This window comes from Tupaia chinensis, unplaced genomic scaffold (assembly GCF_000334495.1).
Source record: "Tupaia chinensis unplaced genomic scaffold, TupChi_1.0 Scaffold143796_1, whole genome shotgun sequence".
Lineage (NCBI taxonomy): Eukaryota > Metazoa > Chordata > Mammalia > Scandentia > Tupaiidae > Tupaia > Tupaia belangeri.
Window position 1 is genome coordinate 5,614,326 of NW_006203646.1, and position 23,573 is coordinate 5,637,898.

At 40.6% G+C, this 23,573-nt stretch overlaps 1 protein-coding gene across 2 annotated transcripts in view; it reads right to left on the bottom strand.

Annotated features, from left to right (window-relative positions):
* Window positions 1-19,954, bottom strand: part of SGCD (sarcoglycan delta) — a 442,307-nt gene extending 422,353 nt beyond the window's left edge. The window contains exon 1 of one of the 2 annotated variants that reach the window (XM_006165094.2): window positions 19,554-19,954. In XM_006165094.2, the coding sequence (XP_006165156.1) occupies window positions 19,554-19,715 (162 nt within the window). In that variant the 5' untranslated portion in view covers window positions 19,716-19,954. Of the gene's footprint in view, window positions 1-18,214; window positions 18,451-19,553 lie in introns of those variants that run through there. The other variant, XM_006165095.3, reaches the window with a different exon arrangement.
* Window positions 19,955-23,573: the final 3,619 nt, after the last annotated feature.

Consider the following 23,573-nt stretch of genomic DNA (forward strand, 5'->3'; position numbering starts at 1 on the left):
GGCCTGGACACCCTTAAGGGATCTCTGCAGACTCAGGGGCTCCTAGAACCACTGATTTTGCCCAGCACCATCATTAACTAGCTGTGGAGATCAAGACCAAGAAGAAACAGTCCCCTTCCAAGTAACATGGTGAATTTGAAGATGAGCAGGGATTAAAACTCAGATTCTTTGCTGCATGGTGTAGGCCTATGTTATTGTCATGAGCACTTGTGCTGCCACCGCACTCTTTTTTCTTGTTGTTGTTTGGAGAGGTTCTTGCTATAGGGCACATGGGCTTGCCAGAAAGACAGAGACAGAGAGACAGAGAGTCCACAACATAACCATTACGCCATCTGCTGGTCCCCTCCACTGCACTCTTCAATGACCCTATGAAACAAAATATTCAGGTCTCCAACTCTGTAAAATAATTAAATTAGAAACATAGAGAAGGGACGGGGGAGCTATTTTCTAATAAAAGGCCTTGCCAGCCATACATAAGGTAATGGATACATCTGTGGCCAATAATCCTTCAGAGAGGAAAAATTCAGATAAATTGAGTACATCACTTTTTTCAAATCCCAGAACATGTTGAAATGATAGAAGAGGACAGGCAATGTTCACATCTGTGTTTCCTCTTATTCTTTCCGAGAAGAAGTTTCTTTCCAGGGAATGAAGTTGAAGTTTCAAGTCTCCACTTGGGCAAATCCTTTCCAAAGTCCTGGGAAGGGCCTCAACAATAAATTAACATAGTCCAACATTTTGTAAAATTAAAATAAAGATGTTTTCATTGTAACTACCTAAACCATGTCACTTTCTAGACTCTCCATCATGGGTGACTTTTGAAATTTTATATGTATTTGAGATCTAAGTAGAGGAAAATGAACTAAGGTTGTATAGTTTGAGTGCAATATGATTTACAACAAAAACTTCCCTCATGGTGTTTGGTTTGATCTTCTTACACCCCCAGAGAAAAGCAGTGCTAGTAGTAGGTGGGGAAATGAGTCCTCTCGAAATTTTGGACACACATGCACATATGCCCAGTGTGAGTTTCAAGCCACTGGGTCTGGGACTCGAACCATGGTCAGTCATGTGGGACTCTAGCAACATAACAAATATACCATCTCTGGTCTCACAATGTTACCTTTTCTTTTTTTTCTTTTCTTTTCTTTTCTTTTTTCTGTTTTTTCTTAAGAGAGTTTTTTGCTTTTTTTTTTTTTTTGCTATGGTGCACACGGTCACCAGAGAGACAGAGAGACAAAAAGCAAGAAATCACCCCCCCCCCTCCAGGGGAGATTGCCACACCGCAATCTCTTCTCCTCCATTCATCTCTCAGGATCTCAGGCATGCACACACATGAGCCTGCCATGAGTTTTTAAGTCCCTGGGTCTGGGACTCAAACCATGATCAAACGTGGGAGTCCAGCTGTAACCATTACATCATTAGTTGGTCTCGAGTTATCTTTCCTTTATGAAACTCACAGACTGGATGGAGGGAGACAATGTACAGTAACTTCAAAAGAAAAATTAATTAAGTGCCTACAGCAGAATACATTTGGTAATGTTAAGAAATGCATCACAGGATGGGATGAAAGGTACTATATATAGACTGATCAAGAGAGAACTATGGCCCAGCCTCTGTGGTGCAGCAGAGGATACTGGACTATGGAGTGGAAACCACATGCCGGCTATGGTTGGAATCCCTGGCCTGGTCAGCCTGAAAACACACTAGGTAGGTGCATGTGCCCAGGACCAGGTAAATTAGAGCACAGGAGAAAGGGGATCATGGTATGTCCGAACCCAGTGGAGGATGCTTCTCTCTTTGTCTTATGCAATGTGCTCACACGCACTGTCACAAGGAAAAGACATAGAACTCTCTGATGATGTATCATTTGAGCTGAGACTTGAAAGATGACAGCAAAGTGAAGACTGAGATTAAAAAAAAAAAAAAAAAGTGTCCCAGATGGAGGGAAGAAAGCAAAGGCAAATGCCCCATAGTGTAAGAGATCAATGTGAGTACTTTGTTACCAGTAAGTGACATGGTGATGTTACTAAAAAGACAGTGAAAAACCAAGGCAGTATTTGAAACATGGGAGTGACAATCTGATTTCTAATTTTAGGAAGTATATACTAGCGCCTAGTCCACCATAGGTGGTAAATAAATACTTGCTCTTTGATGATGATAAATAATCTTTTCTCTTCTACCTGTTATAATAATCACACATCCAAAGCACTTCCAAGAGTTGAACAATTCAGTCAAATAGTGCAACATGCACTTTAGGAGGCGTCTTTTCATCTGTGGGGATGCACAGGGCATGGAAATTTTAAACAGGAGTCCATCTATCCATCTATCTCTCTCTCTTGAGAATTGTAAGGCAGTAGTATTTTCCACCAGTCTTTGGGAGCTCTTTTACATTGTAGCATGGCACTTGTTTATAGTGATATATGTCAGCTCTCTGAATATCTCCTAAACTCTAAATATTCAAAGATTTCTTGAACTGTAGTTGCACCTAAGTCTAAACACACACACTTAGTAGGCATTTGTTCAATGAACGGATAAATGCGTGCAAATCCAGGCACTGTTAAATAGCAAAGCATAGTCTGTAGTAATACGTAAACCATTAAAAATATTATAAGGGATAAAAATGTATACAACTTGCCTTCCTCTCCAAGGGCACGTGCAATTGTACTGATGCTAAGTAGGCTTAAACCCAATGCATCTCTACTCCTTTATGAGGCTATTTTCTGTGTTCACTAGTTTATAAACAAATCTAGTTGATTTAGAGATAATCTGATTCTTACACACAATGCGCAATAGGATTATAATCCGTAGAGAATGAATACAGCACAATATGCTGGTACACTGCTGTTAGGAAAGAACTATCAGAAGTCAAGGCAATGTCGCAATACAGCTACCATATTCAGAGGCTCATTAAATAGCTGCAAAAATGTAATAAATGTAGAGTTCCCAAAGATCATCCCGGTCACATTACTAAAGCAGAGTCTTCAGAGTTGTAACCTCCTAGTCTTAGGCATTCAGATGTTCATACCTGAGATCCCATAACCTTATAGAATGAAGACCTGACCTGAACTTACCATGACAATCTCAAGGAAATGATTCATTTTTATGACTTAGACTTGTAAAGCATCTCCTAGGCTGGGTGGACCCTGTTCCATTTCTACCACTGCTTTCCTGATGCCCTGGCAGCTTTTCTTAATGACATCACAAGGGCCAACATTATTCAAGGGAGCCTGGTAACTCTGTAAAACTCTCAACACTCACTGCTATCACAAAGATCTTTGAACCAGGCCCAGCTAAAGAGGTACCTGGACCCTGTAACCTTTGCCCCTGTAAGTGAAGAAACTGCACTAAACTTGAAAGGGATGAGTCCCACATCTGTGACAAACCTTCAGACATCCTCACAGAAGGCTTGATCCTTCTCAGGTAGTCATAAAGTTTACACCATGTTGGCTCCCTTTCTTCATTATTGCAGGTGTCAAAAAGTGACCATAAAAATCAATTGACCCTCTTTCTATATTTCATTGGTAGACATAAGAACGATGAAAGGTATTGGGATGGAACACACATGGCTGGCATAGTGTCTGGATTCGTATTCTAGTCTAATACTGCCAGAAGCTGCCATTTGCTGTTTATTCAGGGTTCTGTTCCAGAAGTGTTCTTTGGGAGAAGAAAAAAATGTTTCCCTTTTTATTCCCCCAAGTAAGAGAACTATCTGGAAAATAGTTATGATGCATGAATTATGAATCTGTATAAGAATGTATTATGTTTCAGAAATGATTTTTTTTAAATAAGTAAACTTTCCAAAGACTCATAAATGCCATCATGGTTCCTAATGATTTTTTGGCCTGTAAAATTTTATGGACCATGATCTACTCTGGTGATAGAAGGCAGAGTTGAGGACAAGGAGGTATTGGAAGGCAGTTTACTAATACTTGTTTGACTGCTACTCATCAGGCTTTGTAACATCTCGTTCCATAGGAATTTATGGCAGTGAGAATGAGCACAGTGCGCCAATCTAGTACATAGAGTGCAGGAAAGGAACACAGCAAAGCACACTAAAGCTCTTAATTAATCTAAATATTTTCAATAGCAAGTGTAGCTGATATATACATATCCATGAACACAAGCCTGACTTTAGGCATAAACCTCAGTGAGTAGAACGAACATACTATAAAGTAGCACCTAGCTGGGGTATATAGCTTATTGCAGTCATCAAATAGGTATTTCTAATGCATTTTTTTAATTTCAAGAAAAACAGTTTTTGAGTTTTTTTTCCTGAAACATTTCTTAAAAATTAATTAATTTGCATTCATTCCCTAAGCATTGTCACAGCACACAAAATGTGATTATCCATGCATAATATACTTGTATAGTGGCTTAATCATACATGTTATCATCAATAATTTTCCAAATCTATATTTTCAACAGTTAAAAAAAATAACTATCTACTATGTACCAGTGCCAGGTAGCACAGTAGATCCTGGAGATACATAGGCTTTCAAAAGGATGAGAATAATCTCATTCTGTTTCCATCAAGCTCGAATTTTAATGGGAAAGACGAACATAAACAAGTAAACATATGAAGTCATTAAAAGTAAAGTTAGACGCTAGGAAGGAGACAAAGGTCTCATGATAGAGAATAAGAGGGTGGCCCTGGGGACCAGCAGATGGCATAGTAGTTATATCACTGGACTCCTGCACAGCTGATCATGGTTCCAGTCCTGGAACTGATGGTTTGAAGATCATGCTGGATGCACGTGCATGTGTGCCCAAGATCCCCAGAGTAGGATGGAAGAGAAGGGACTGTGGTGTGGCCATCCCCACTGCGGGGAGGGGGTGATTCTTCACTTTCCCTCTCACTGTCTGTTTCTCTCCCTCCTGTGAGTGAATGGTTATGCCCTAAGGGAAAAACCTCTAAAAAAAAAGAAAGAAGAGGGGTGTGTGTGACCCTCTGGGGTCATGGAAGACCATTCTGCTAAGATGACCAGGTGAGACGTAGATGCAGGGAGTGAAAGCTTTCCAGTGGAGGACAGTACATGCATTCATGGGCTAGAATTGAATGAGTTCAGAGGAGAGGGTAAGGGAAAAGTTTTATGGTGGTGGTTCAGGTAATGAACTTCCACAAGGTCAATTATGGTTCAAGTCCTGGACCTGGTGGCTTGAAAATCACTCTGGCATGTATGCATGCATGCGCAAGATCCAGGAGGAGAATGGAGAAGGGATTATGTCATAGCCATCCCCCTTGGAATGGGGGTGTGTGATTTCTCACTTTTCCCCCCTCTCTCTCTCTCTCTGGTGAGTTCATGTATCTTATAAAAGGGAAAAAAAACACCAAAAAAACTTTTTTAAAAAAATAAGAATGATTTATTCAATTTTATTCATTAATTATTAGTATTCAGTATGATCAGAGAGAGACAGAGAAAGAGAGAAAAGAGAGAAGGAGAGTGAGAAAGCAAGCCACCAGATCTAGGACTCGAATCATAGTTGGTCATGTAGGAGTCCAGCACCTTAACTACCATGCCACCTTTCTGGTCCTGGGGAAAAAAAAAAAATTTTTTTTCCCAAGATCTTAAAAAAAAACAAGTTTCAGGACCAGCAGTTGGTGTAATGGCTATGGCACTGGACTCCCATACAGTCAATCCTGGACCCGATGGCTTAAACTCACACTGGGAGCATATGTGTGCATGTCCAAGATCCCAAGAGGTGAATAGAGGTGAAGGGATTGTGATGTGGCCATCTCCTCCTGGGGCGTGATTTCTTGCTTTCTGTCTCTGTCTCTCTGTGTCTTTCTGGCAAGCGCATGCTCCCTATAGCAAAAACCTCTCCAAAAAAAAAAAAAAAATGACAAGTTTGTGAAAAGAGGATGAGGCACCACTGTTAGGCATTCTATAGATTATGTCAAGGAGTAGGAAAAAATATACAGCAAGACTAGTTTGATCTTATTTAGAAGTAAGAGGCAACATGAATCAAGTAAGCCAGGAATTTTGGTGATGTTACATGTCAAACTTTCTGGTAATTACAAGTAAACATGATTTATGTAACTATATTATTACAACCAGTTTGTAAGTTTCTATATATAAGTCCCTTCACAGGCTTAGTATAGGATTTTGAGTTTAATGTGGAATTTGAATCATTTTTGATTATCTTGGCAAATAGTCTTCTATTAGCCATTTTAATTTTGAAGACTCTGACTTGAAACTATTTGCTTTCAAACGCTTTCATTCGTCCATCCATACAAAGCATTAGACTTGAATCGCTAATGTTTGCCACAATTTACAATTATAACAGATTCACTTTTAGTTTTGATAGAACAATCAAAACTAATCATTTTGTCCTTGTAAAATTCATCTAAAAAAAGTAAATTCCTGTTTATGTGAAATAGCCAAGAAATGGCACCTCTTTTTGAACAAGTATTTAGATTAATTTAAAAGGTAGGTATTCTAGATTTTCGCTTTCTAAGAGTTAGACTATCTAAGTGAGAAATAACGTTCCCCCGCCCCGGCCCCCGCAGGGTAATGGCCACATCACAATCCCCTCTCCCCCATTTTCCTCTCAGGACTTTGGGCACACACGACACATGCCTGGCATGTTTCAAGCTGCTGGGTCTGTGACTCGAACCAAGCAGTCGGCCATGTGGGACACAGCTGCCTTAACCTCTGTGCCACCTGCTGGCCCCAGCAGAGCATCTAAATCTAACTAAGCTTTGTAGAGCATTGTATTTAACTGCTGTGCTACTACTCAGCTTCCCCAAAGGATTAATTTTAAAAAGGTGCATCATGTGAATGCCCCTAGACTGGAGCTGGCAAGAACTGTGGGTGGGACCTGGTGTGAGGACACTTTCAGGGGTGCTTGCCTATCTGTCTGCCTGTCTTTCTTTCTCTGTCTTGTGGAAGAAATCAATATATAAACTTATATTTTTAAAATGTGGTATTATAAAATCTAGAAAAATCTAAATCTAAAGATATAAAACTATTTTTTAACAGGCCATTTAAAGTGCTATGTATGTATGTATGATATTTCACTTAACCACTCCTTAGAGATAAACAAGGCAGTGATTTCCAGCAATTTTATGTTGCTTACAATTTTTTTTAAGGTTTTGCCATAGGGGATATGCATTCTCCAGACAGAAGGAAAGTGAGAAATCACCATCCAGGAGAGAAGGCCATGCCAAGATCGCTTCTCTTCCAGTTTCCTCTTGGGATTTGGGGCACGTACACACATGTACCTGGTTCGATTTGCAAGTCACTGAGTCCAGGACTCAAACCATGGTTAGCCATGTGGGAGTCCAGGGCCTTAACCATCACACTACTTGCTGGCCCTGCCTATGATTATTTAAGTCAATAAAATATTTGCCAGGTACTACCTTGTGCCAGCACTAGACAGCTAGCCAGATTTTTGGCCTCACATACCTTACACTCTAGTGAAAGAAAGGATAAATCAACGAGAAAGTAACTTTTTGTATTTATTCTTGGGAGTCATTCCATCAGAGAAGCAGTACGAGGTGACATTATGTTGGAGTGTTCCTCTTAGGGAATGATCAGGGAAAGTCTTTTTATGATAGAGCAATTTGAGGAAGAAAACCTGAGCAAGCAGAAAACAAAGCATAAGGATATTTGGGGAAAAACTTTCCAGTCAGAGAAAACAGTACTAGCAAGTGCAAAGACCCTGAAATGAGGCTCACTCGGCTGGCCTGAAGGACAGTGTGGCTAGGTCAGAGTGAACCAGGGGAGACTGAAAATAAACTTGGGTGCAGGTGGTGGCGGCAGAGAGGCAGGGAACTCAGAAAGTTTCGTAAACCCTGGTAAAAAATCTCAAATAAGATACCAACTGTGATGGTATACCCTGGAGAATTGAGGCATGGGGATGAGATAAGTAGATTCTCACTTTAGGATCACTCCAGGTGTTCTCCAGGAAAAGGCTGTAGGGATGAGAATGGAAGTGCAGAGAGCAGGGCTCTGGGGTTTGTATAATTGCCTGGCGAATGAGGCCCATGGCCCAGACCTGTATAGAGGTGAGCAAGAAGGTAGACTTGCTGCCTTTGGAATTCCGGAACTATCTGGATTGGCCGCTACCTGAGAAATGGGGAGAAGACAACAGGGATCGAGAAGAAGGACAAGGTGCCAGCATAAGCAGGCAGGTAAATAAGGGTGCAATGATGAGGATGGGGAACAGGGAGGCTTAAAAAGCTGGATGTGAATGGAGAGGGTGGAAGGAAAATAATTCTGTTCATTTGAAGTTCATATCATATTCCAAGGGGATGATGCCACCTGGTACTTGGAAACATCTAGAATTTGGGTGGAAGAAGGCTAGGCCTAGAGATACATCTTTATAAGTCTCCAGCATCTGAACGTTACTGAAAGCCACAGAAATGGAGTATATGTGTTTCACATGTCCAAATACACCTCTTAGAGAAATCCTAAGGAGACAAATTGGTAAGTCAAAGTATGTGTGTATGTATGTGTGTGTATTTTTTTAACTGCCAGAAGGGGAATGCACTTGTCAGAGAGAGAGACTGAGAGAAAACATCCCAATGGGGTGTAATCATGCCACAACACTTTTTCCTCCATTTCTCCATACTACTGGGATTTGGGACATGTGTGCCCCAAAGTCTGGCGTATTTTTCAAGCTTCCAGGGCCAGGATTCAAACCGCAGTTGGTCATGCGGGATCTGGCTCCCTCTGTACAAGGCTTTTGCTAATGCACTAACGAGTCCGTCCTTTTCTTGACAGATATTATCACAGCGCTCTTCAAATTGTAACATCTCATATTTAAGTTGCAAATACTTCTCTCTGATGAACCAGAAGACATTTCAGCATCATTATGAATATAATTTCTAACCATTCTAGAGATGCAGATGCATGAGGTGCCACTGAAGTAGCTTAAGGCATATTTGCAAAACACGCTATTTGTTTGAGGCGTTCCTGATACATTTGTGCATACATTCCCGACAACAGTCTGGGAGATCAATACAGTTAAAAATTGTTTCGGAATTGAAGAAACTGAGTTCCTTAGGCATATCAGCTAATGTTAGTACGTGAGTTTGAGGCTGGACACAAACTCAGGCCCGGTTTTCTCTCTCTGTCACACGGAGTGAGGCAGACTTTCACTGAATATTGTACGAGTTATTTACATTAGGGCAGAGGTGTATGTAGCATACAATGCAGTAAAAGGACATAAACACTGCCACCACCTGAAAAATGTGTGTTCTCCTCCAGGTAATCACATGGCACTGTTTTGGATATTTGGGATCCATCAATGAGCAGAAACAAAGATCCCTGGTCCTGCGGCAGTGGGACGAGGAGGTGACAGGAGAGACAGATAAACGTGAACGAAATATAAAACAATTATACTATAGTTCTGTGAACAGGGATTACTGCTATGGAAAAGAAGATGAAAATGAGAAAGACAAGACAAGCAAAGAGAGATCGGAAGTCAAATCATGGAGTGTGGAAGAGTATATAGAAAGTTCACTCTTTAAAAGCACTGGAAGGGTCGGCTTCAGGGAGTGGAAGAGTATATAGAAAGTTCACTTTTTAAAAGCACTGGAAGGGTCGGCTTCAGGGAGAAAGGAATATTTGAGCAAAGACTTGAAAGAATCTCAAGAGTTGTCAGAGATTTGGCTCTATATAAAACTCAGGAACATCATTCCACACCTCATCCTTATGTTGCAAGTTGAAGACCAGAAAAATGACAGGAAAAACACATTTAAACACCTGACCATAGACTTAATGATGTCACTTTCACATGCAAAAGATGCTGCATCCACCCCACCATGGCCACTTCTGTGGCCGACTTTCTTATTAGAAGCAGCACATCTTTTCGGCAAACCAGCTACTCTGTGTTGTACAAGGCCAGTGCTTTGTAAATCCCCATGGATGATTCTGACCAGAACCAGATAATGACAATTGTATTCAGGCTACTACAGTTCCTCTGTGACTTGGGGACCAAGCTGGGTAATAAAATAATAATGAACACGACTCAAGCACGGAAGATCAGAGAGTGACTCACAAAGCTTAGAGAGAACATGGACAAATATAAAGCCTAAATCCGTATTTAACAGAAGAGCCAATAAGGTTCAGGGAGGTGAAGTGACTTAAGGTTACAGAGTAAGTTAGTGACAAAATCAAAGTCAGCCGAACTGACAACTAGGCTGTTTCCCATAAATTCTAGGCTTCAGTATTTTATAACTGAACCCGTTCCATATGACTTCCACCAACCATCACATACAGGCCTTTTGAAAAATACTTAAAAACAAATCACAAAATAATACTTTGCTAAACCACAGAAAGACATAAATGTGCCAGACACTGCTTTAAATGCTTTATTTAACATATTGAAACCTCTCAGACCTATGATTGTGAGGCAGATTTTATTATCATCCTGATGTCACAGTTGAGGAGATTGAAGAGGAGAGGTAAGTAACCTGTCTACAATCACTCTGCTTGTTAAAGGCAGCAAAAGTTTGAACCCTGAGTACCTGCCTGAAAAATCTATTCTCTTGATTTTTAAAAAAAATAAATATTTTATGGGGTCAGCAGGTAGTAGGGTGGTTAGGGGTACTGGACTCCAACATGGCCCACCATGGTTCAAGTCCCAGACCTGGGGTGGCTTGATTTCTCGTTCTTCCTCTATCTCTCTTTCTCTCATTCTGTCCCTCTCTGCTCAAATTAAAATAATCAATAAATAAATTCTTTTTCAAGAATTATTTTATTTAACTTTATTCATTCATTTATTTACTTTAATTTGACCAGAGAGGGACAGAGAGAGAGAGAGAGAGAGGGAAAGTGAGAAAGTAAGCCACCAACTCTAGGACTTGAACCACAGTTGACCATGTGGAAGTACAACACCCTTAACCACCATGCCACCTGCTGGTCCCTTATTTCTCTCAATGTTTGTGTTAAACGCTTCTATACACACACAAGTGTGTGTGCACAGCAACCTTCAAAAGTTCATGGAAAATACAAACTATGGAAAAACATCTATATACATTTTACATTGTTTTTGCACTAAAACCCATATGTTAATTCCACTTTCCTATGAACTTTTAAAACTACCCTCAAAGTGAATGATTTGCTTATAATAGTGTGATTACCAATTAAAACCATGTTTCTTGGTTTGTTTTAGCTAGGATTTCTCCACATGGACATTAATTTTAAGTCAGATTGTCGACTAATTATTGAGTGACTATGTGTTTCAACCAGGATTCATGTTACTCTCAATTTAGGCATTCTCTCCCAAGTAATAAGCCACCTTTGATATGTCTCTGAAACCCATACATTTTTACAGCATCATGAAAAACAGCTACAGTAAATTAGGCACATCCTTCTGCAGTGATTCAATAGTTTCATAAAATTAGCACCGACCCTGTAGTATTCTCCCTTGATAACTCTGTTTGGCAAGGGTCTTTCGTTGTTACCTGCGACCCAAATCCTTGCAATAAAATCTGTGGTCCAAAAAAAAAAATTTTTTTCATCTCATTTTTATTCATTTTTCTTTTTTAAAATCAAAGTTTCAAGAAATAAACATCACAGCTAAGTTATGGACTTTGTTAAGCAATTCACATGCTTTCATGTATGCATGGATATATGTAAATAGGACTGACTGTGTGTCTATCAAGGTATAATTTACTTCTAGTAAAATACAACTATAACCTATGTAGCTCAATGAGTTTTACAAATCTGAATATTTCTTTTTTTCTGTTGTTGTTAGAGAGATGTTTGCTATAGGGCATGTGCCCTCACTGAAGAGACAGAGGGAGACAGAAAGACAGAAAGTGAGAAATCACCCCCCAGGGGATATGGCCACAGCATAATCAATCCTCTCTCCTCCAATCTCCTCTCAGGATTTTGGGCAGACATGCCTGGTGCGAGTTTGAAACCTCCCGGTCCAGGACTCACACTGCAGTAGACTATGTGAGAGTCCAGCAATGTAACCATTATGCCATCTGCTGGTCCCCAAATCTGAATGTTTCTGTAAACAAAATTCAAACAAGATAAGGAACATTTCTATCACCCTAGAAAGTTTCCTTGAATCCTCCTTAACCCATCCCCATCCCCAGAGGCAGGGGCTATTCTTATTTCTATCACATTTCAAATTGTTTAATCCTAGCTGCAATCCTATGAAATAGTTATTCCAGGGAATGTCTGATCTTTAGATCTGTGTTCTGTGTCACCATGCTGCCTGCCGTCACTCCTTTCTAGTGGATACTTAGCCCTGAAATTTCAGTGACATTCTCTAAGAGAATTAAGTTGTAACTTCATTAAGGCAGAACGTCTCTTTTATGCATCTAGAATAGACTATATGTACTATCCTTGAAACTACTGAGAAAATGATCACTCAAATCTTTCTCTACCTTCCACGGTTCCATTAAAAACCTATGGAGGAAAACAGAGCTGAGAATGTAGACAATGGAACAGTCAATGAAATAGATGGACTTGTGCCCCCTCAAAGGAGAGGTGCTGCCCAGACCCCACCATCGACTGGACCATGAGACATCAGACCAGAGAGCACCACGTTCAACTTTTTCTAGACAGTGAAGACTTCTAGATTTTGCATGGTATCAGGGTATTCAAATGGCTTGTAATGGAGTCAAATAGAAAGGAGCCAACTCACTGGGAGCTCAGTGCACCTGAAGACCAAGTTTCTCAGGTGTAGCTTGCAGCCTGTTAGGATTGTCAGCCTGAGAACCATCAGGAGCAACTTTGTCAGAGACAGAGTGAGGCTGCAAACTTTCGAAGGTCACAGCCATATTTAGAAGTTCATGTTTCTCATTACATGTAAAAATGATGCTGTCCAGACTCAGGTTTATTACCAATACTCCTGACCCTCGAGAGAAGCCAGATAATGACTCTGGTGAGCACCTACAGAACAAATAATGGAGGAAAAAAGTAACTCTCAATGAGAAGATGGAACAGAATAGAAAAATAGAGGCAAAGAGCTAGAAAAAGTAGGAGAGAAGAGAAAGGAGAAAAGTCGACCATGGGCAAGAATAAGAATGAAAAGAACACAGCAGGGTTTAGCTTTCCAGTTGCCTCTACCCTTAAGCAATCTCCTTTCACCGAATAGGGCCATGCTCAGGACCACAACCCCAATCAGGGTTAGTACAACAGGATGTTGTCAAATGATTTGCTTGGAGAAGGGAGTTAACCCTGATATTTACTTACTGTGAGCTCAATGAAAGCAGTTTCAGTAGCTGAATACAAGTAACAGCAGAACTTCCAGGCATTCAGAGCGTATTATTTAGAAGTCAGGGTGCCCACAAGAGAGTCTGATCCTATCACTCTAGCAAGGAAAAGAGGTCTGAATAAGGAAGTAGTTTCTAATCCCTGGCAATAGAGGTGTTTTTTTTTTTTTTTTAAATCAGGGAATTGTGCCTACTTTAATAGCTGCCATTGCTTTATCAGTTAAGAAGAAGACGATGGCATCCACATCCACCTACACACCCTGAGCTCCATTAGCAAATATTTCTGAACAAACCAATCTCACAGGATTTATACATCTGGTGAACCATGGTGACATGTTCCTCCCCCAGTCCTGCAGACCTGTCTGAGAGGCAGGTCAGGGCCACAGCTTACATGGTTTTCTTTCTACGAGGCAGATCACACTCTGCAATAGGACTCTGAAACAATAATGAAGACAGCCACCTTTCTGTGTGGCAGCAAAGGTGAAGCAGAGGAACGGACTCCTTAGAGAAATTCAGGCAACACAGAACAAGTGACCTGAGCGATTCCGTGTAAAACAGCCTTTCCTTCACTGACTCCTTTCATCCCGACCTGCCTATTTCATCTTTTGTCTGTGTGCCTGGTTCTATCTCAATGAAAATGAACTGCATGTGTATCTACCATAGTTAAGGGTTTCCTGGGCACAAGAGAAGCTGCGTACACTATGTGCACAATCTCACAACACACCATTCTCCTGAATAATATCATCCCAGTCATTTTACATCCCAGAAAACTGGAGCACACAGAGACTATCTCACTTGCCCAAGCCCACACTGCCTGGATCCCAGTCTGTCTCAATGCTAGCCTGAACAGAGTTCACAATATAATTGCGTTTCTTCTGCTGCAAGATCAGCCCACCTTCCGCTGATCTGTCTGGCTGTGATTCTTCTCCTTTGCAATCATCCCTTCTTCCTCTGTTAACAGAGATACGGTGTTCTGCTCATGGAATGCGCACTGACTAGACAACTAGAGCTAAGTTCATGGACCCATACCTCTGTCAAGAGATAAACCAGAATACACTCTCAGAGGGATAAAACAGAAGAGTGCAGAAAAAGGTCGAGAGAGGGATAGGAATTCAAGATACTCAGCCTTGGAAAAAGGAAGACCAAGAGAAAGAGATTAAAGAGACTGAAAGAAATAGAAGACTCAGGCTTGGAAAAGTCAGGTCTTAAGAAACAGAAAACACTCAGAGGCAGCAGATCCCATTTTATAAACTGACATCCCTAGATTAGTGGAGCCAGTATCTGTCTTTCAGGAACAATGTTTCTTACTATTCAATCTTTAAGCCACCAGGGGTTCTCAGGTCGACTCTAGGATGTGAGTTCTCAGCCAGATTTGTTCCTGTCTTTTAATTCTGTTATCATTTTAATATTTGTTTCCTTATTGTATATTCTATTCTAGAAAATACAGATCTGATTCATGACTACTACCACACAATTCTTCAAACAAGGGCACTTCCAAAAGTTCAGGGAAAATGAAAGTGAAGCTTAAGTTTGAGGCAAAACATTTTGAAATCTCAACTTTTTTCATCATATCCATTTTTGTAGGAACTTTTTAAAGAGCCCTCCTGTGATCATGTTGACAATGATGTTTCTATTCCAATTGTTACAAAGAAAAACAGAGTGTGGTGTAATACAATGTGACACATTTCTTTTGGATGGAGGTCAAAGGTCAACATCACATGCAGGTGAAGGAAGATTTGAAGAGGGAAAAAGTTATGAAAGACGCAAGTGTTTGTGCAAGACACGGGAGTATAAGTGTGCTGAAATCAAAATCTCCAGATAAGTGTTACTTCCGTGTTCACATCATAAACTTTATTCACTTCCTATAAAGAAAGCATCCTCTACATTAAAACATAACAATGTCATTCATCTGATTTTTATGACACGGGTTTCTTAGTATTTAATTCATAAGTTCAGTTAGTGTTACGGTTGACCAAAGGGCACAAGGTTTTAGTTAGTCTAGAGAATGTTTTAGTGAGCAATTGTACTGCAATGGTGACCACGGTTAATAAGGTGTTCTGTACCTCAAAATCACTAAAAAAACAAAATGTTAACTTCTCAACCATAAAAAAGCCAGTAAAGTGATAGACTATTCTGACTGAATCTTTCTACAATGTACATATAGAAGCAAACAGCACATTGTACCCCATAAATATATGCAATTATTTGTCAATTTTTAATTGTATATTTGAATAATGAGGTATAAACTAGATGGACGTTTTTTGTTTATTACATATTTAAATAGTAGTGTAATAGAACAACTGAATCAACAGTGGAAATATAGATCGTTCTCCCCTATCCCCACATTGAAAGGATTTGTTATATGACAAGAAATACTGAACTAAAAGATGGCCTGAGTTGCTTCCAGATGCTCAAAACTATGATTCCAAGCATTTCCTAGACTTACGGAAAACTAGTATCAAACACTTCAATCAATGTGAGCATTCATTTTATGAGTCAACTTGACTGGATTAAGGAAAGCCCAGATAGCTGGTAAAACATTATTTTTGGGTATATCTGTGAAGGCGCTTCCAGGAGTGATTAACATTCAACCAACTAATGTGTGTAGACCTCATGCAATTCCTCGAAGGCCCAAACAGAACAAAAGAGTAGTAGAAAGTTAAATTTTCCATCTTCTCCTACCCTAAGGTATGGAGAGCTCCTAGTTCTTTAAACTCTACAACTTAAAACAGCAGTACCACTACCACCACCAGTCCCAACCCAACCATTCTCAGACCTTTGGTCACAATGGGAGTGTATGGCTGGCTTTTCTGTTTCTCAGGCCTTCATACTTGGACTGAATTAAACCATTGACTTTCCTGAGTCTCCAGCTTACAGATGCATATTGGGATGCCTTGGCCTCCGTAATTACATAAACCAATTCCTTTAATAACTCTCCATACACATACACACACACACAGAGTATATATCTCTGAAGAACCCTAACACACCAATCATGTGGTAAATACCACCCTTGGAGTTTCTCTCTCTCTCTTTTTCTCCCCAGTTTATTTTTTTTTATCTCTTCTATGAGCAAGAAAACAGAGTAAGAGACAAAGGCAGACAGAGAGACAAAGCCTAAGAGAGAAAAAAAGAGATTAAGATAACACCCTCAATCGTGTCTTGATATCACAATTCACCCCAGCCTCAGCTACTCTTGGATCATGAGAACACACATGTCCAGTATGCTCAGAAAAGTCTCTGAATGCAAATCCGGAACCTTATTAAGTTGACCTACTCCTCAGAACTTCTCATTTTAACACTATGCCATATTCACCCCCCTTCCTTTTTTTTTTTTTTTTAGAAGTTTTTGTCTATAGGGCATGTGCACTCACTGGAGAGAAAGAGACAGAAAGACAAAAAGTGAGAATTCACCCCTCAGGGAGGATGACCATGACACAATCCCTTCTCCTCCATTCTCCTCTTGAGGTTTTAGGTATGCACGCACACGCACCTGGCATGAGTTTTAAGCCACCAGGTCTGGTACTCAATCTGATACTTGAACCATGATCGATTATGTGGGAGTCCAGCAACATAACCATTATGCCATCTGCTAGTCCCCAGCCCCCATTTTTAAAATAAAATAGGAAACTGAAGGAGCCAGCAGGTGGTGTGGTGGTTAAGGCACTAGATCCTACATGGTCAATTCCACTGTTTGAATCCAGGACCAGGCAGCTTTAAAAGCACTTCAGGCATATGTGTGTGCATGCTCAAAATTTCTATGAGGAGAATAGAGTAGAAGGGATTACAACTATCTTTCCGGAGGGTATTTTTCACTTTTCCCTGTCTATCTTTCTGGTGAAAATATGCACCCTATGACAAAAATATAACTAATTAATTAAATAAAAAATAAATAAAATAAAAGAAACTCATTCATCGGAGTAAAGCTTATGTAACACTTTATATTCTCTTTCTGAAGTTTGTCCTAATAATAAAGTGCCCACAGGCTGGGCCTTGAATAAACTGCTCACTGTGCTCACTCACTCATGTCCACCTGGTCCCTTCACTCAATTACCCCCATAGGACTATCTCAGCAAGTAACAAATATGGCTTAAAAATAAGGCCTTAATAACCTGCCACCTCCCTGCTTAAGAAATCTGAACCCTTAGGCAATGCCATTCTTACAAAAATGTGTTTTCTGATCACTTCCAGAAGGCACTGCAGGCCAGGCTGCCCATGACGTCTCCTGTTGTGAAAGGGGGGAAAACAATGCTCTCCACTGAGGCCATGGTTTGTCTACACACTCCAAGTCCAGCAGGTCAGTGCCTGGTGGCTTTTGCTAGCACGTGATTCATTCCCGAGCCCAAGCATCCTGCCTCTACCCTCCCTGCCCAGTTCGTGGTGTGCCCATCCCCTCTCCGTCCTGCCGCCACCTTTGCCCGAGATTTTTTCTTCAGTTTCCTTTCCACTCCCCCTTTTCTTTACAAATGTCAAAAGAGCTTGACTTTTTTTTTTGCCTCCTGTACTTGAAAAATAGAAAAACAAAAACAAAAGCCCAGAATACTAGAGTTTCTTCCATGTTTCAGGCACTGCTCTTCATAATCCTGCAACCCTGAGTTGCTATTTCACGCCTCTTCTGCTCAACGCTTGAGGCGCACTAAATTTAGAGGAGTCTGACATTCAAGCTCACTGACGTCTCCTTTTTCACTCTCAGTGGGCTTGGCTGAGGCGCATAACTGCTCCTAATCTGTCTTCCCATTGTGCTCAGTCAATAGGCACTTCAGCACAAACATCAAGTCAAGTCACAGTCCTCACTGGGTTCTAATCGCACCCCTTCCTTGCCCCAAGTCCTGCCTTCCCCAAACCCTTTCTACCCAACCCCAACACAGAAAGGAGGTTCACAAAGAAAATGGTTATGAACCACTTCAGCATAAGAGATCCTGCTGTCAATCATACCTTACTTTTCTCTTCCTAACACAATACTGTGGAGAAAAAAAAAATACAGGCTGAATATTCTGACCTTCTACCAATAAGACGGAAATGCTGCCTACTTACCCTAGGTCCTGTGAGGGGAGGGAATGAGAAACCCCTGATCTTCACTCCTCTTCTTCTATTAGTCTTATTCTCCACAATCAGCACTTGTTTTGAGATTTTAGGACTCTGAGTTAAACACACCTGTTTTCATAGAGGCCCACCTAAAGAGATCTGGTCACTCTCTGTCTATTGAAAAAGTAAGAGAGGATACATTCATTCATCTATTTCTCGAACCAGACTCTTGGCCAGGCCTTCTTTGGAAAACACCACTGTTGTCACAGATTGCTCTGCCACTCACTATAAAACAGGAGTGAGATTCCGTCCAGCTTTATCTGAGCTGAACCAATCAAACTGCATTTCACGTTGTCTAAATATTAAACATAGAATAAGGTATAGCTTTCTTATGAGAGGAAAAATCCATGTTGTAATGAGTCTAGCTGATTTATAGAGGGGAGAACTGGGACTTTAGAGGAAAACTGAGATCCTGCCTCTGCTCAAAATTATTTGAGATTTGATTAAAAAAAAAACTTTTCAGTAAGGTGTAAAATAAAACCAAAAGATCAATGAAATGTATTTCATGCCATTATGTCTCCATCTTTTATCCACAATTTTGAGTAAACTATTGTTTTCTCTTGTTCTTTCTTATCTATAGTTCACAAAATACAGGAGCGTATTTTGAGAGTAAAACTGCACGTTACTTCAACTGAAAAAAATTGGAAATGATTATAGAAACAGCACTACACATGTTGATCCAGCATATTCTCAGGCAAATATATAGCTGACAGTCAAATCCCATAAAATGACAGACAGAAATCACGTGTAAAAATAATAGACGCCAGGGACCCATACCCACCTATCTGCTCCTACACTCTGAAAGTGTGATTCAAAATAGAAACTTCTAACTCTGATTCCCTCCTAAAATGAGAGCCATTTTCTGCTAAAACTGCCGCTCTCAAAACTCTTGTGAAGCAAAGAACACAGACAGTTTCGTCTAAAATTATCTTTCCTGCCAATGAACCGTCCTTCCACGCAGAAAAGTTACAGACGGTTGGAGCAAGGTGACAATACGGAGAACTCGCATACTTCTCTTTATATAGTAGAATTGCCAGCAAAGCCTAACTTTTCAAAAAGTGTCCCTGCCCTGTTGAAAAATCAAATCTTGAAGAGGGCTGGAGATAGTAAAGATGACAACTCCACACCAAATGTTGAAGTGTTCATGCTCTCACTTATTACAATAATTAGCACTCACACACACACACACACACACACAACCCACTGCCAGCCCTTGTGAAGAAACAGCAGGCAGAGGGTTTAGAAAGTGACAGGAGGCAGAAAATGCAAGAACTGAACGGGACCCTACCTCTCTTGTCTGTTTCACAAAGCGGCTGATCTCCGGGCTGTGCTGAGACGCTGGGAAGGAGGCGGCCACTGGGCCCGCTGAGTATGAGCAGGCCCAGCTGTGTTCAGAAGCTGCCCCAGTAAGATTTTCCAACTGCAGAGCTGCAGCCAAGTCCCTGCCCATGCCTGAAGAATTTCCTGAACAGCATTCCCGTTCTTTTTCTGACTGCTTTGAAACCGTACTCTGTACTTCAATACGGCTTTGTCAGGCCGACACGCAGCTACTGGGCTGTCTCCAGCTATCAATGGGAAACACATGTGTCAAGCACGGGCTGCGTCTCCTGCACGGAGCTCATGGCGTCTGCGGGGCTCACATTCACAACCAGAAAGGAAACTGCTTCTAGAACCAATTCTCATTTCTCAGCTATTCTCAACATAAGGCTCTGCTCTGTGGTGCTAGATGCTGGAGGTCAGTCCTCTTTTCTGAGCCACACTGCCCCTTGTAAACTTGTTCCCGCCACTGGGAGTCTCCAGCCACCCCCGTTAGTCCCCTAAGTGCTTGCCAATCCTGATAACGAGACTATTACAGCTGAGAGATATGAATGCTAATTTGATCTCCCTACCTGCGGTTTCCTAAGTCTTTGCTCACAATTTCAATTGCTGGAGGGAGAACAATATTTTTAGTATTCCCAGACTGGTTCATTTCTCAGAGTTGTCCCCTCCACCTGATATGTACATCTATCGGTGCAGCAACTAAAAATAATGCAATTATTTTTCAGACACTTTGTTGCTCTCTGCTCTATAACTGTGCTGGTCCAAAAATGTAACATTTAACAGGCTGCTGCAATGTGCACTAGGGCTATGGGAAAGAGAAAGGAGAGAAGACTGTACCTTACATCAGAAAGCATCCTGATATTGTGCACCTGTGATTATTTCTGGAGGCCACACCCTCAAAATATCCTGTGCACGTTCTGTTGGGTTTTGTGGTCTACCTTTGACATTTCCTCTTTCCAAAAAACACAGTAAGAAATCTCAAAACACAGGTGGAGGACACCCCTCTCCTCCCACACTGAACAACCCCCAGATCTAAAGAGCGAAAGCTAAGTTGTCAAGGTAACATTGCAGAAAAGAGACAATTTAAAGAGAGAGCAGCATTTGTTTCATGTTTCTTTCTCCTTTATTTATTTAATTTTTTGGTACTAACACTTTACTTCCAAAGATCATGCCCATTAACAATTTATATCTAAAGTACGGGCTTGCCCGATTTAACGGTGCTGCATGTTCTGGAGGTGGCTCTGCAAATAAGATTTGGTGGGGTCTTGGGCTTAATGTGAAATTGAACTGCGCACTTTCAGCAGGATTAGATTATTGCCTTGGGAAGCACTGGGTGCATGCGTGTGTGGTGGGGTGCCTATGTGCATCAAAGGTCAGGATGCAATTATAGAATCAGAGAACTTTAGAGCTGCAAGAACCCCAGAGACCATCTAATACAAATTGTTTCTACCCTTCATTTTACACAGGCAAGTGGAGGCCCAGACAGATGAGATGACTTGTCCAGAGTTACAAAGACAGTTAATGCCCCAGCGGAGGCTGTAAGGGGGATTTGTGCTCCTTTCCTGTGTGTGTTGTCTATTCTGACATTATTTGGAAAGGTGAGCTCATTTAGCCTTTTTGAGAGTAGGTTTATAATCAGATGGCCTCGGTCTAAGGTTCGACTCATATTGGCTGTGAACTCTGCTCAGTTTACTTAACCTCTCTGGAGCTGGTTTCCTCACCTATGAAATGAAAATACTAGAACACACCTGTAGAGTTACTGGGGACTCAGTGGGATAGGCTATGTGACATGCTTATGATGGGACTGTAAATAAATTTCAGTTTTGTTATTTTCTTTCTCTTTATTGTCATTACAAGTTGACATATATATTATGTACATCTTTGGAGAGTACAGTATGGCTTTTGAAAATATGCATACAGCACATAATAATCCAATCAGGGATAAATACATATTCATCTTCTTCAACACTAATCATTACATTATGTTGTGTCCTTTGAAACTAGTTCAACTAGGGTTTTTCTTTTTTAAATATGTATTGAATTGTCCAAATTTTGACTCTGCTGTGGTACACCATTTCGTGACCTCTTTCCTTTATTTATATACATTCTTATGTCTGTTTAAAATTTCTGCCTATTTGCCACTCAATTACACGCCCCACTGACCACGCAGCTTCTGGTATCTTTTTAAAAAATATGTATTTACTTAATTCCATTTGTTGTTATTATTATTAACTTCAATTTAACCAGAGAGAGACAGAGAATGGGAAAGTGAGAAAGCAAGCCACCAGGTCCAGCAATCAAACTGTGGTCGGTTATGTGGGAATCCAGCACCTTTAACCACCACGCCACCTGCCGGACCCTAGCTTCTGGTATCTACTACCAGTGCTCTATTTCTATGCTTTGAGTTCATCAGTTTCTTCCATCAGTGAGAAACACACAGATGGCATCCTCGACAGGTCTTGATGCCACATGCACCCTGACCTCAGCCAGCCTCTGGTCATGGGCACATGAATGCCCAGGATAGTAAGGGAGATCTCTGGACATGAACTTAGAACCTTCCCATGTGGGCCAGCCTTGCAGAGGGCTGCATTTTACCACTGCACTATGGTCTGGGCTGTTTTTTGTTTGTTTGTTTGTTTAAGCAAAACTGTACTCCTATATCCAGTATGAGTTCTAGAATAAGTTTGACTGGCTAGTCAAGTTTTCTGCTACCTCACCTTTATGTAATAGGGGAAGATCACCTGAAACACAGGGAACTGCCTTGAAGCCTTTCGGGAACACTAAATCAACTACAAAGTTGCTTTCCATTGATTCCCTAAACATAACACTGAAGTCTTTCCTCCAGATTAACTCACAAAAAAAGGGAAACAGTAAGATCAAATTTGCAGTCAGTTACAGGAGGCTGGACAAAGTGCCATTTGCAGAGAACTGGACTTTCTCTTCATACTTTAAAGAGCTCTAAATCATCATTCTAAAAATAGAAGACCATTCACAATGGCAATTCCCGTGTTTAGAAACTGCAACATCTTAAATTAACAACATCCTAAATTAACAACAACAACAGCAAAATAAAAGCCCACAGATTGAGGAAGAAGTCTTCCTGAGAAAACAGCTGCCACACATTCTAAAGAATCAGGTTTCTTCTATCTGGGGTTCCATTGTCTTTGTCTTAGAGTCAATCATAGCTGTGGTTAATGAACCACTCTCTACTAATCACATTTGGTGGGCCCAGCTTCCTTTGGGGAAACAAAAGAAGCAAAGCAGTTCTTCATTCCAACTGGTTTACAAATGTTTCCATGATCAATAAAAACAACTGGGAAAATCAAGTTCAGACTCCTCCCCGGGAAGAACAGCATGATGTGGGCTCTGCCCCACCATCTCTCCAAAGGCTTTGCTAGATGGTTCATTTCCGTTTGTGTATCGGGAGAGAAGTACCTCTGAGAACCAGCTTCGAGACTATGAGCTGGGAAATCTTGCAAAGTATTTAGCTCTTCTAATGTTAATAAAATTATACCAAATTTGGGGAGATTAATGTCTCTGTATTGATGGACATGCATGTCATTCCCTTTTGAAAAAGCAATGTAATACACTGTAAAGTTATATGCAATTCAATGTAATATAAACAAGATTATGATAATAATAAAAAATAATAAAAAAATAAAGTCAAAAGATGTTCTTACAAGGTCATATGTAAGAATTTTTTTTGCCAGGCTCTCTGAAGTTAAGGGAAATGTGCTTTGTTGAACTCAATTGTTCTGGAATAAAGGACTCAGATTTAGTAATGTTACATGTTAACTTGGAAACTTTTATCTGGTAAAGGTACTCCCAGGAGAATAACTAACCTCAGATGTGAAGGTTTAATGCTCTTTGGAACATTACACGTTTTGCATCTAATGTAGCAATGTCATGTTGACATTCTTTTGTTAACACACCTGTCAATGTTGAGCTCCTTATATGCTCTTGAAACTGTTTCTCTCATTAATTATTG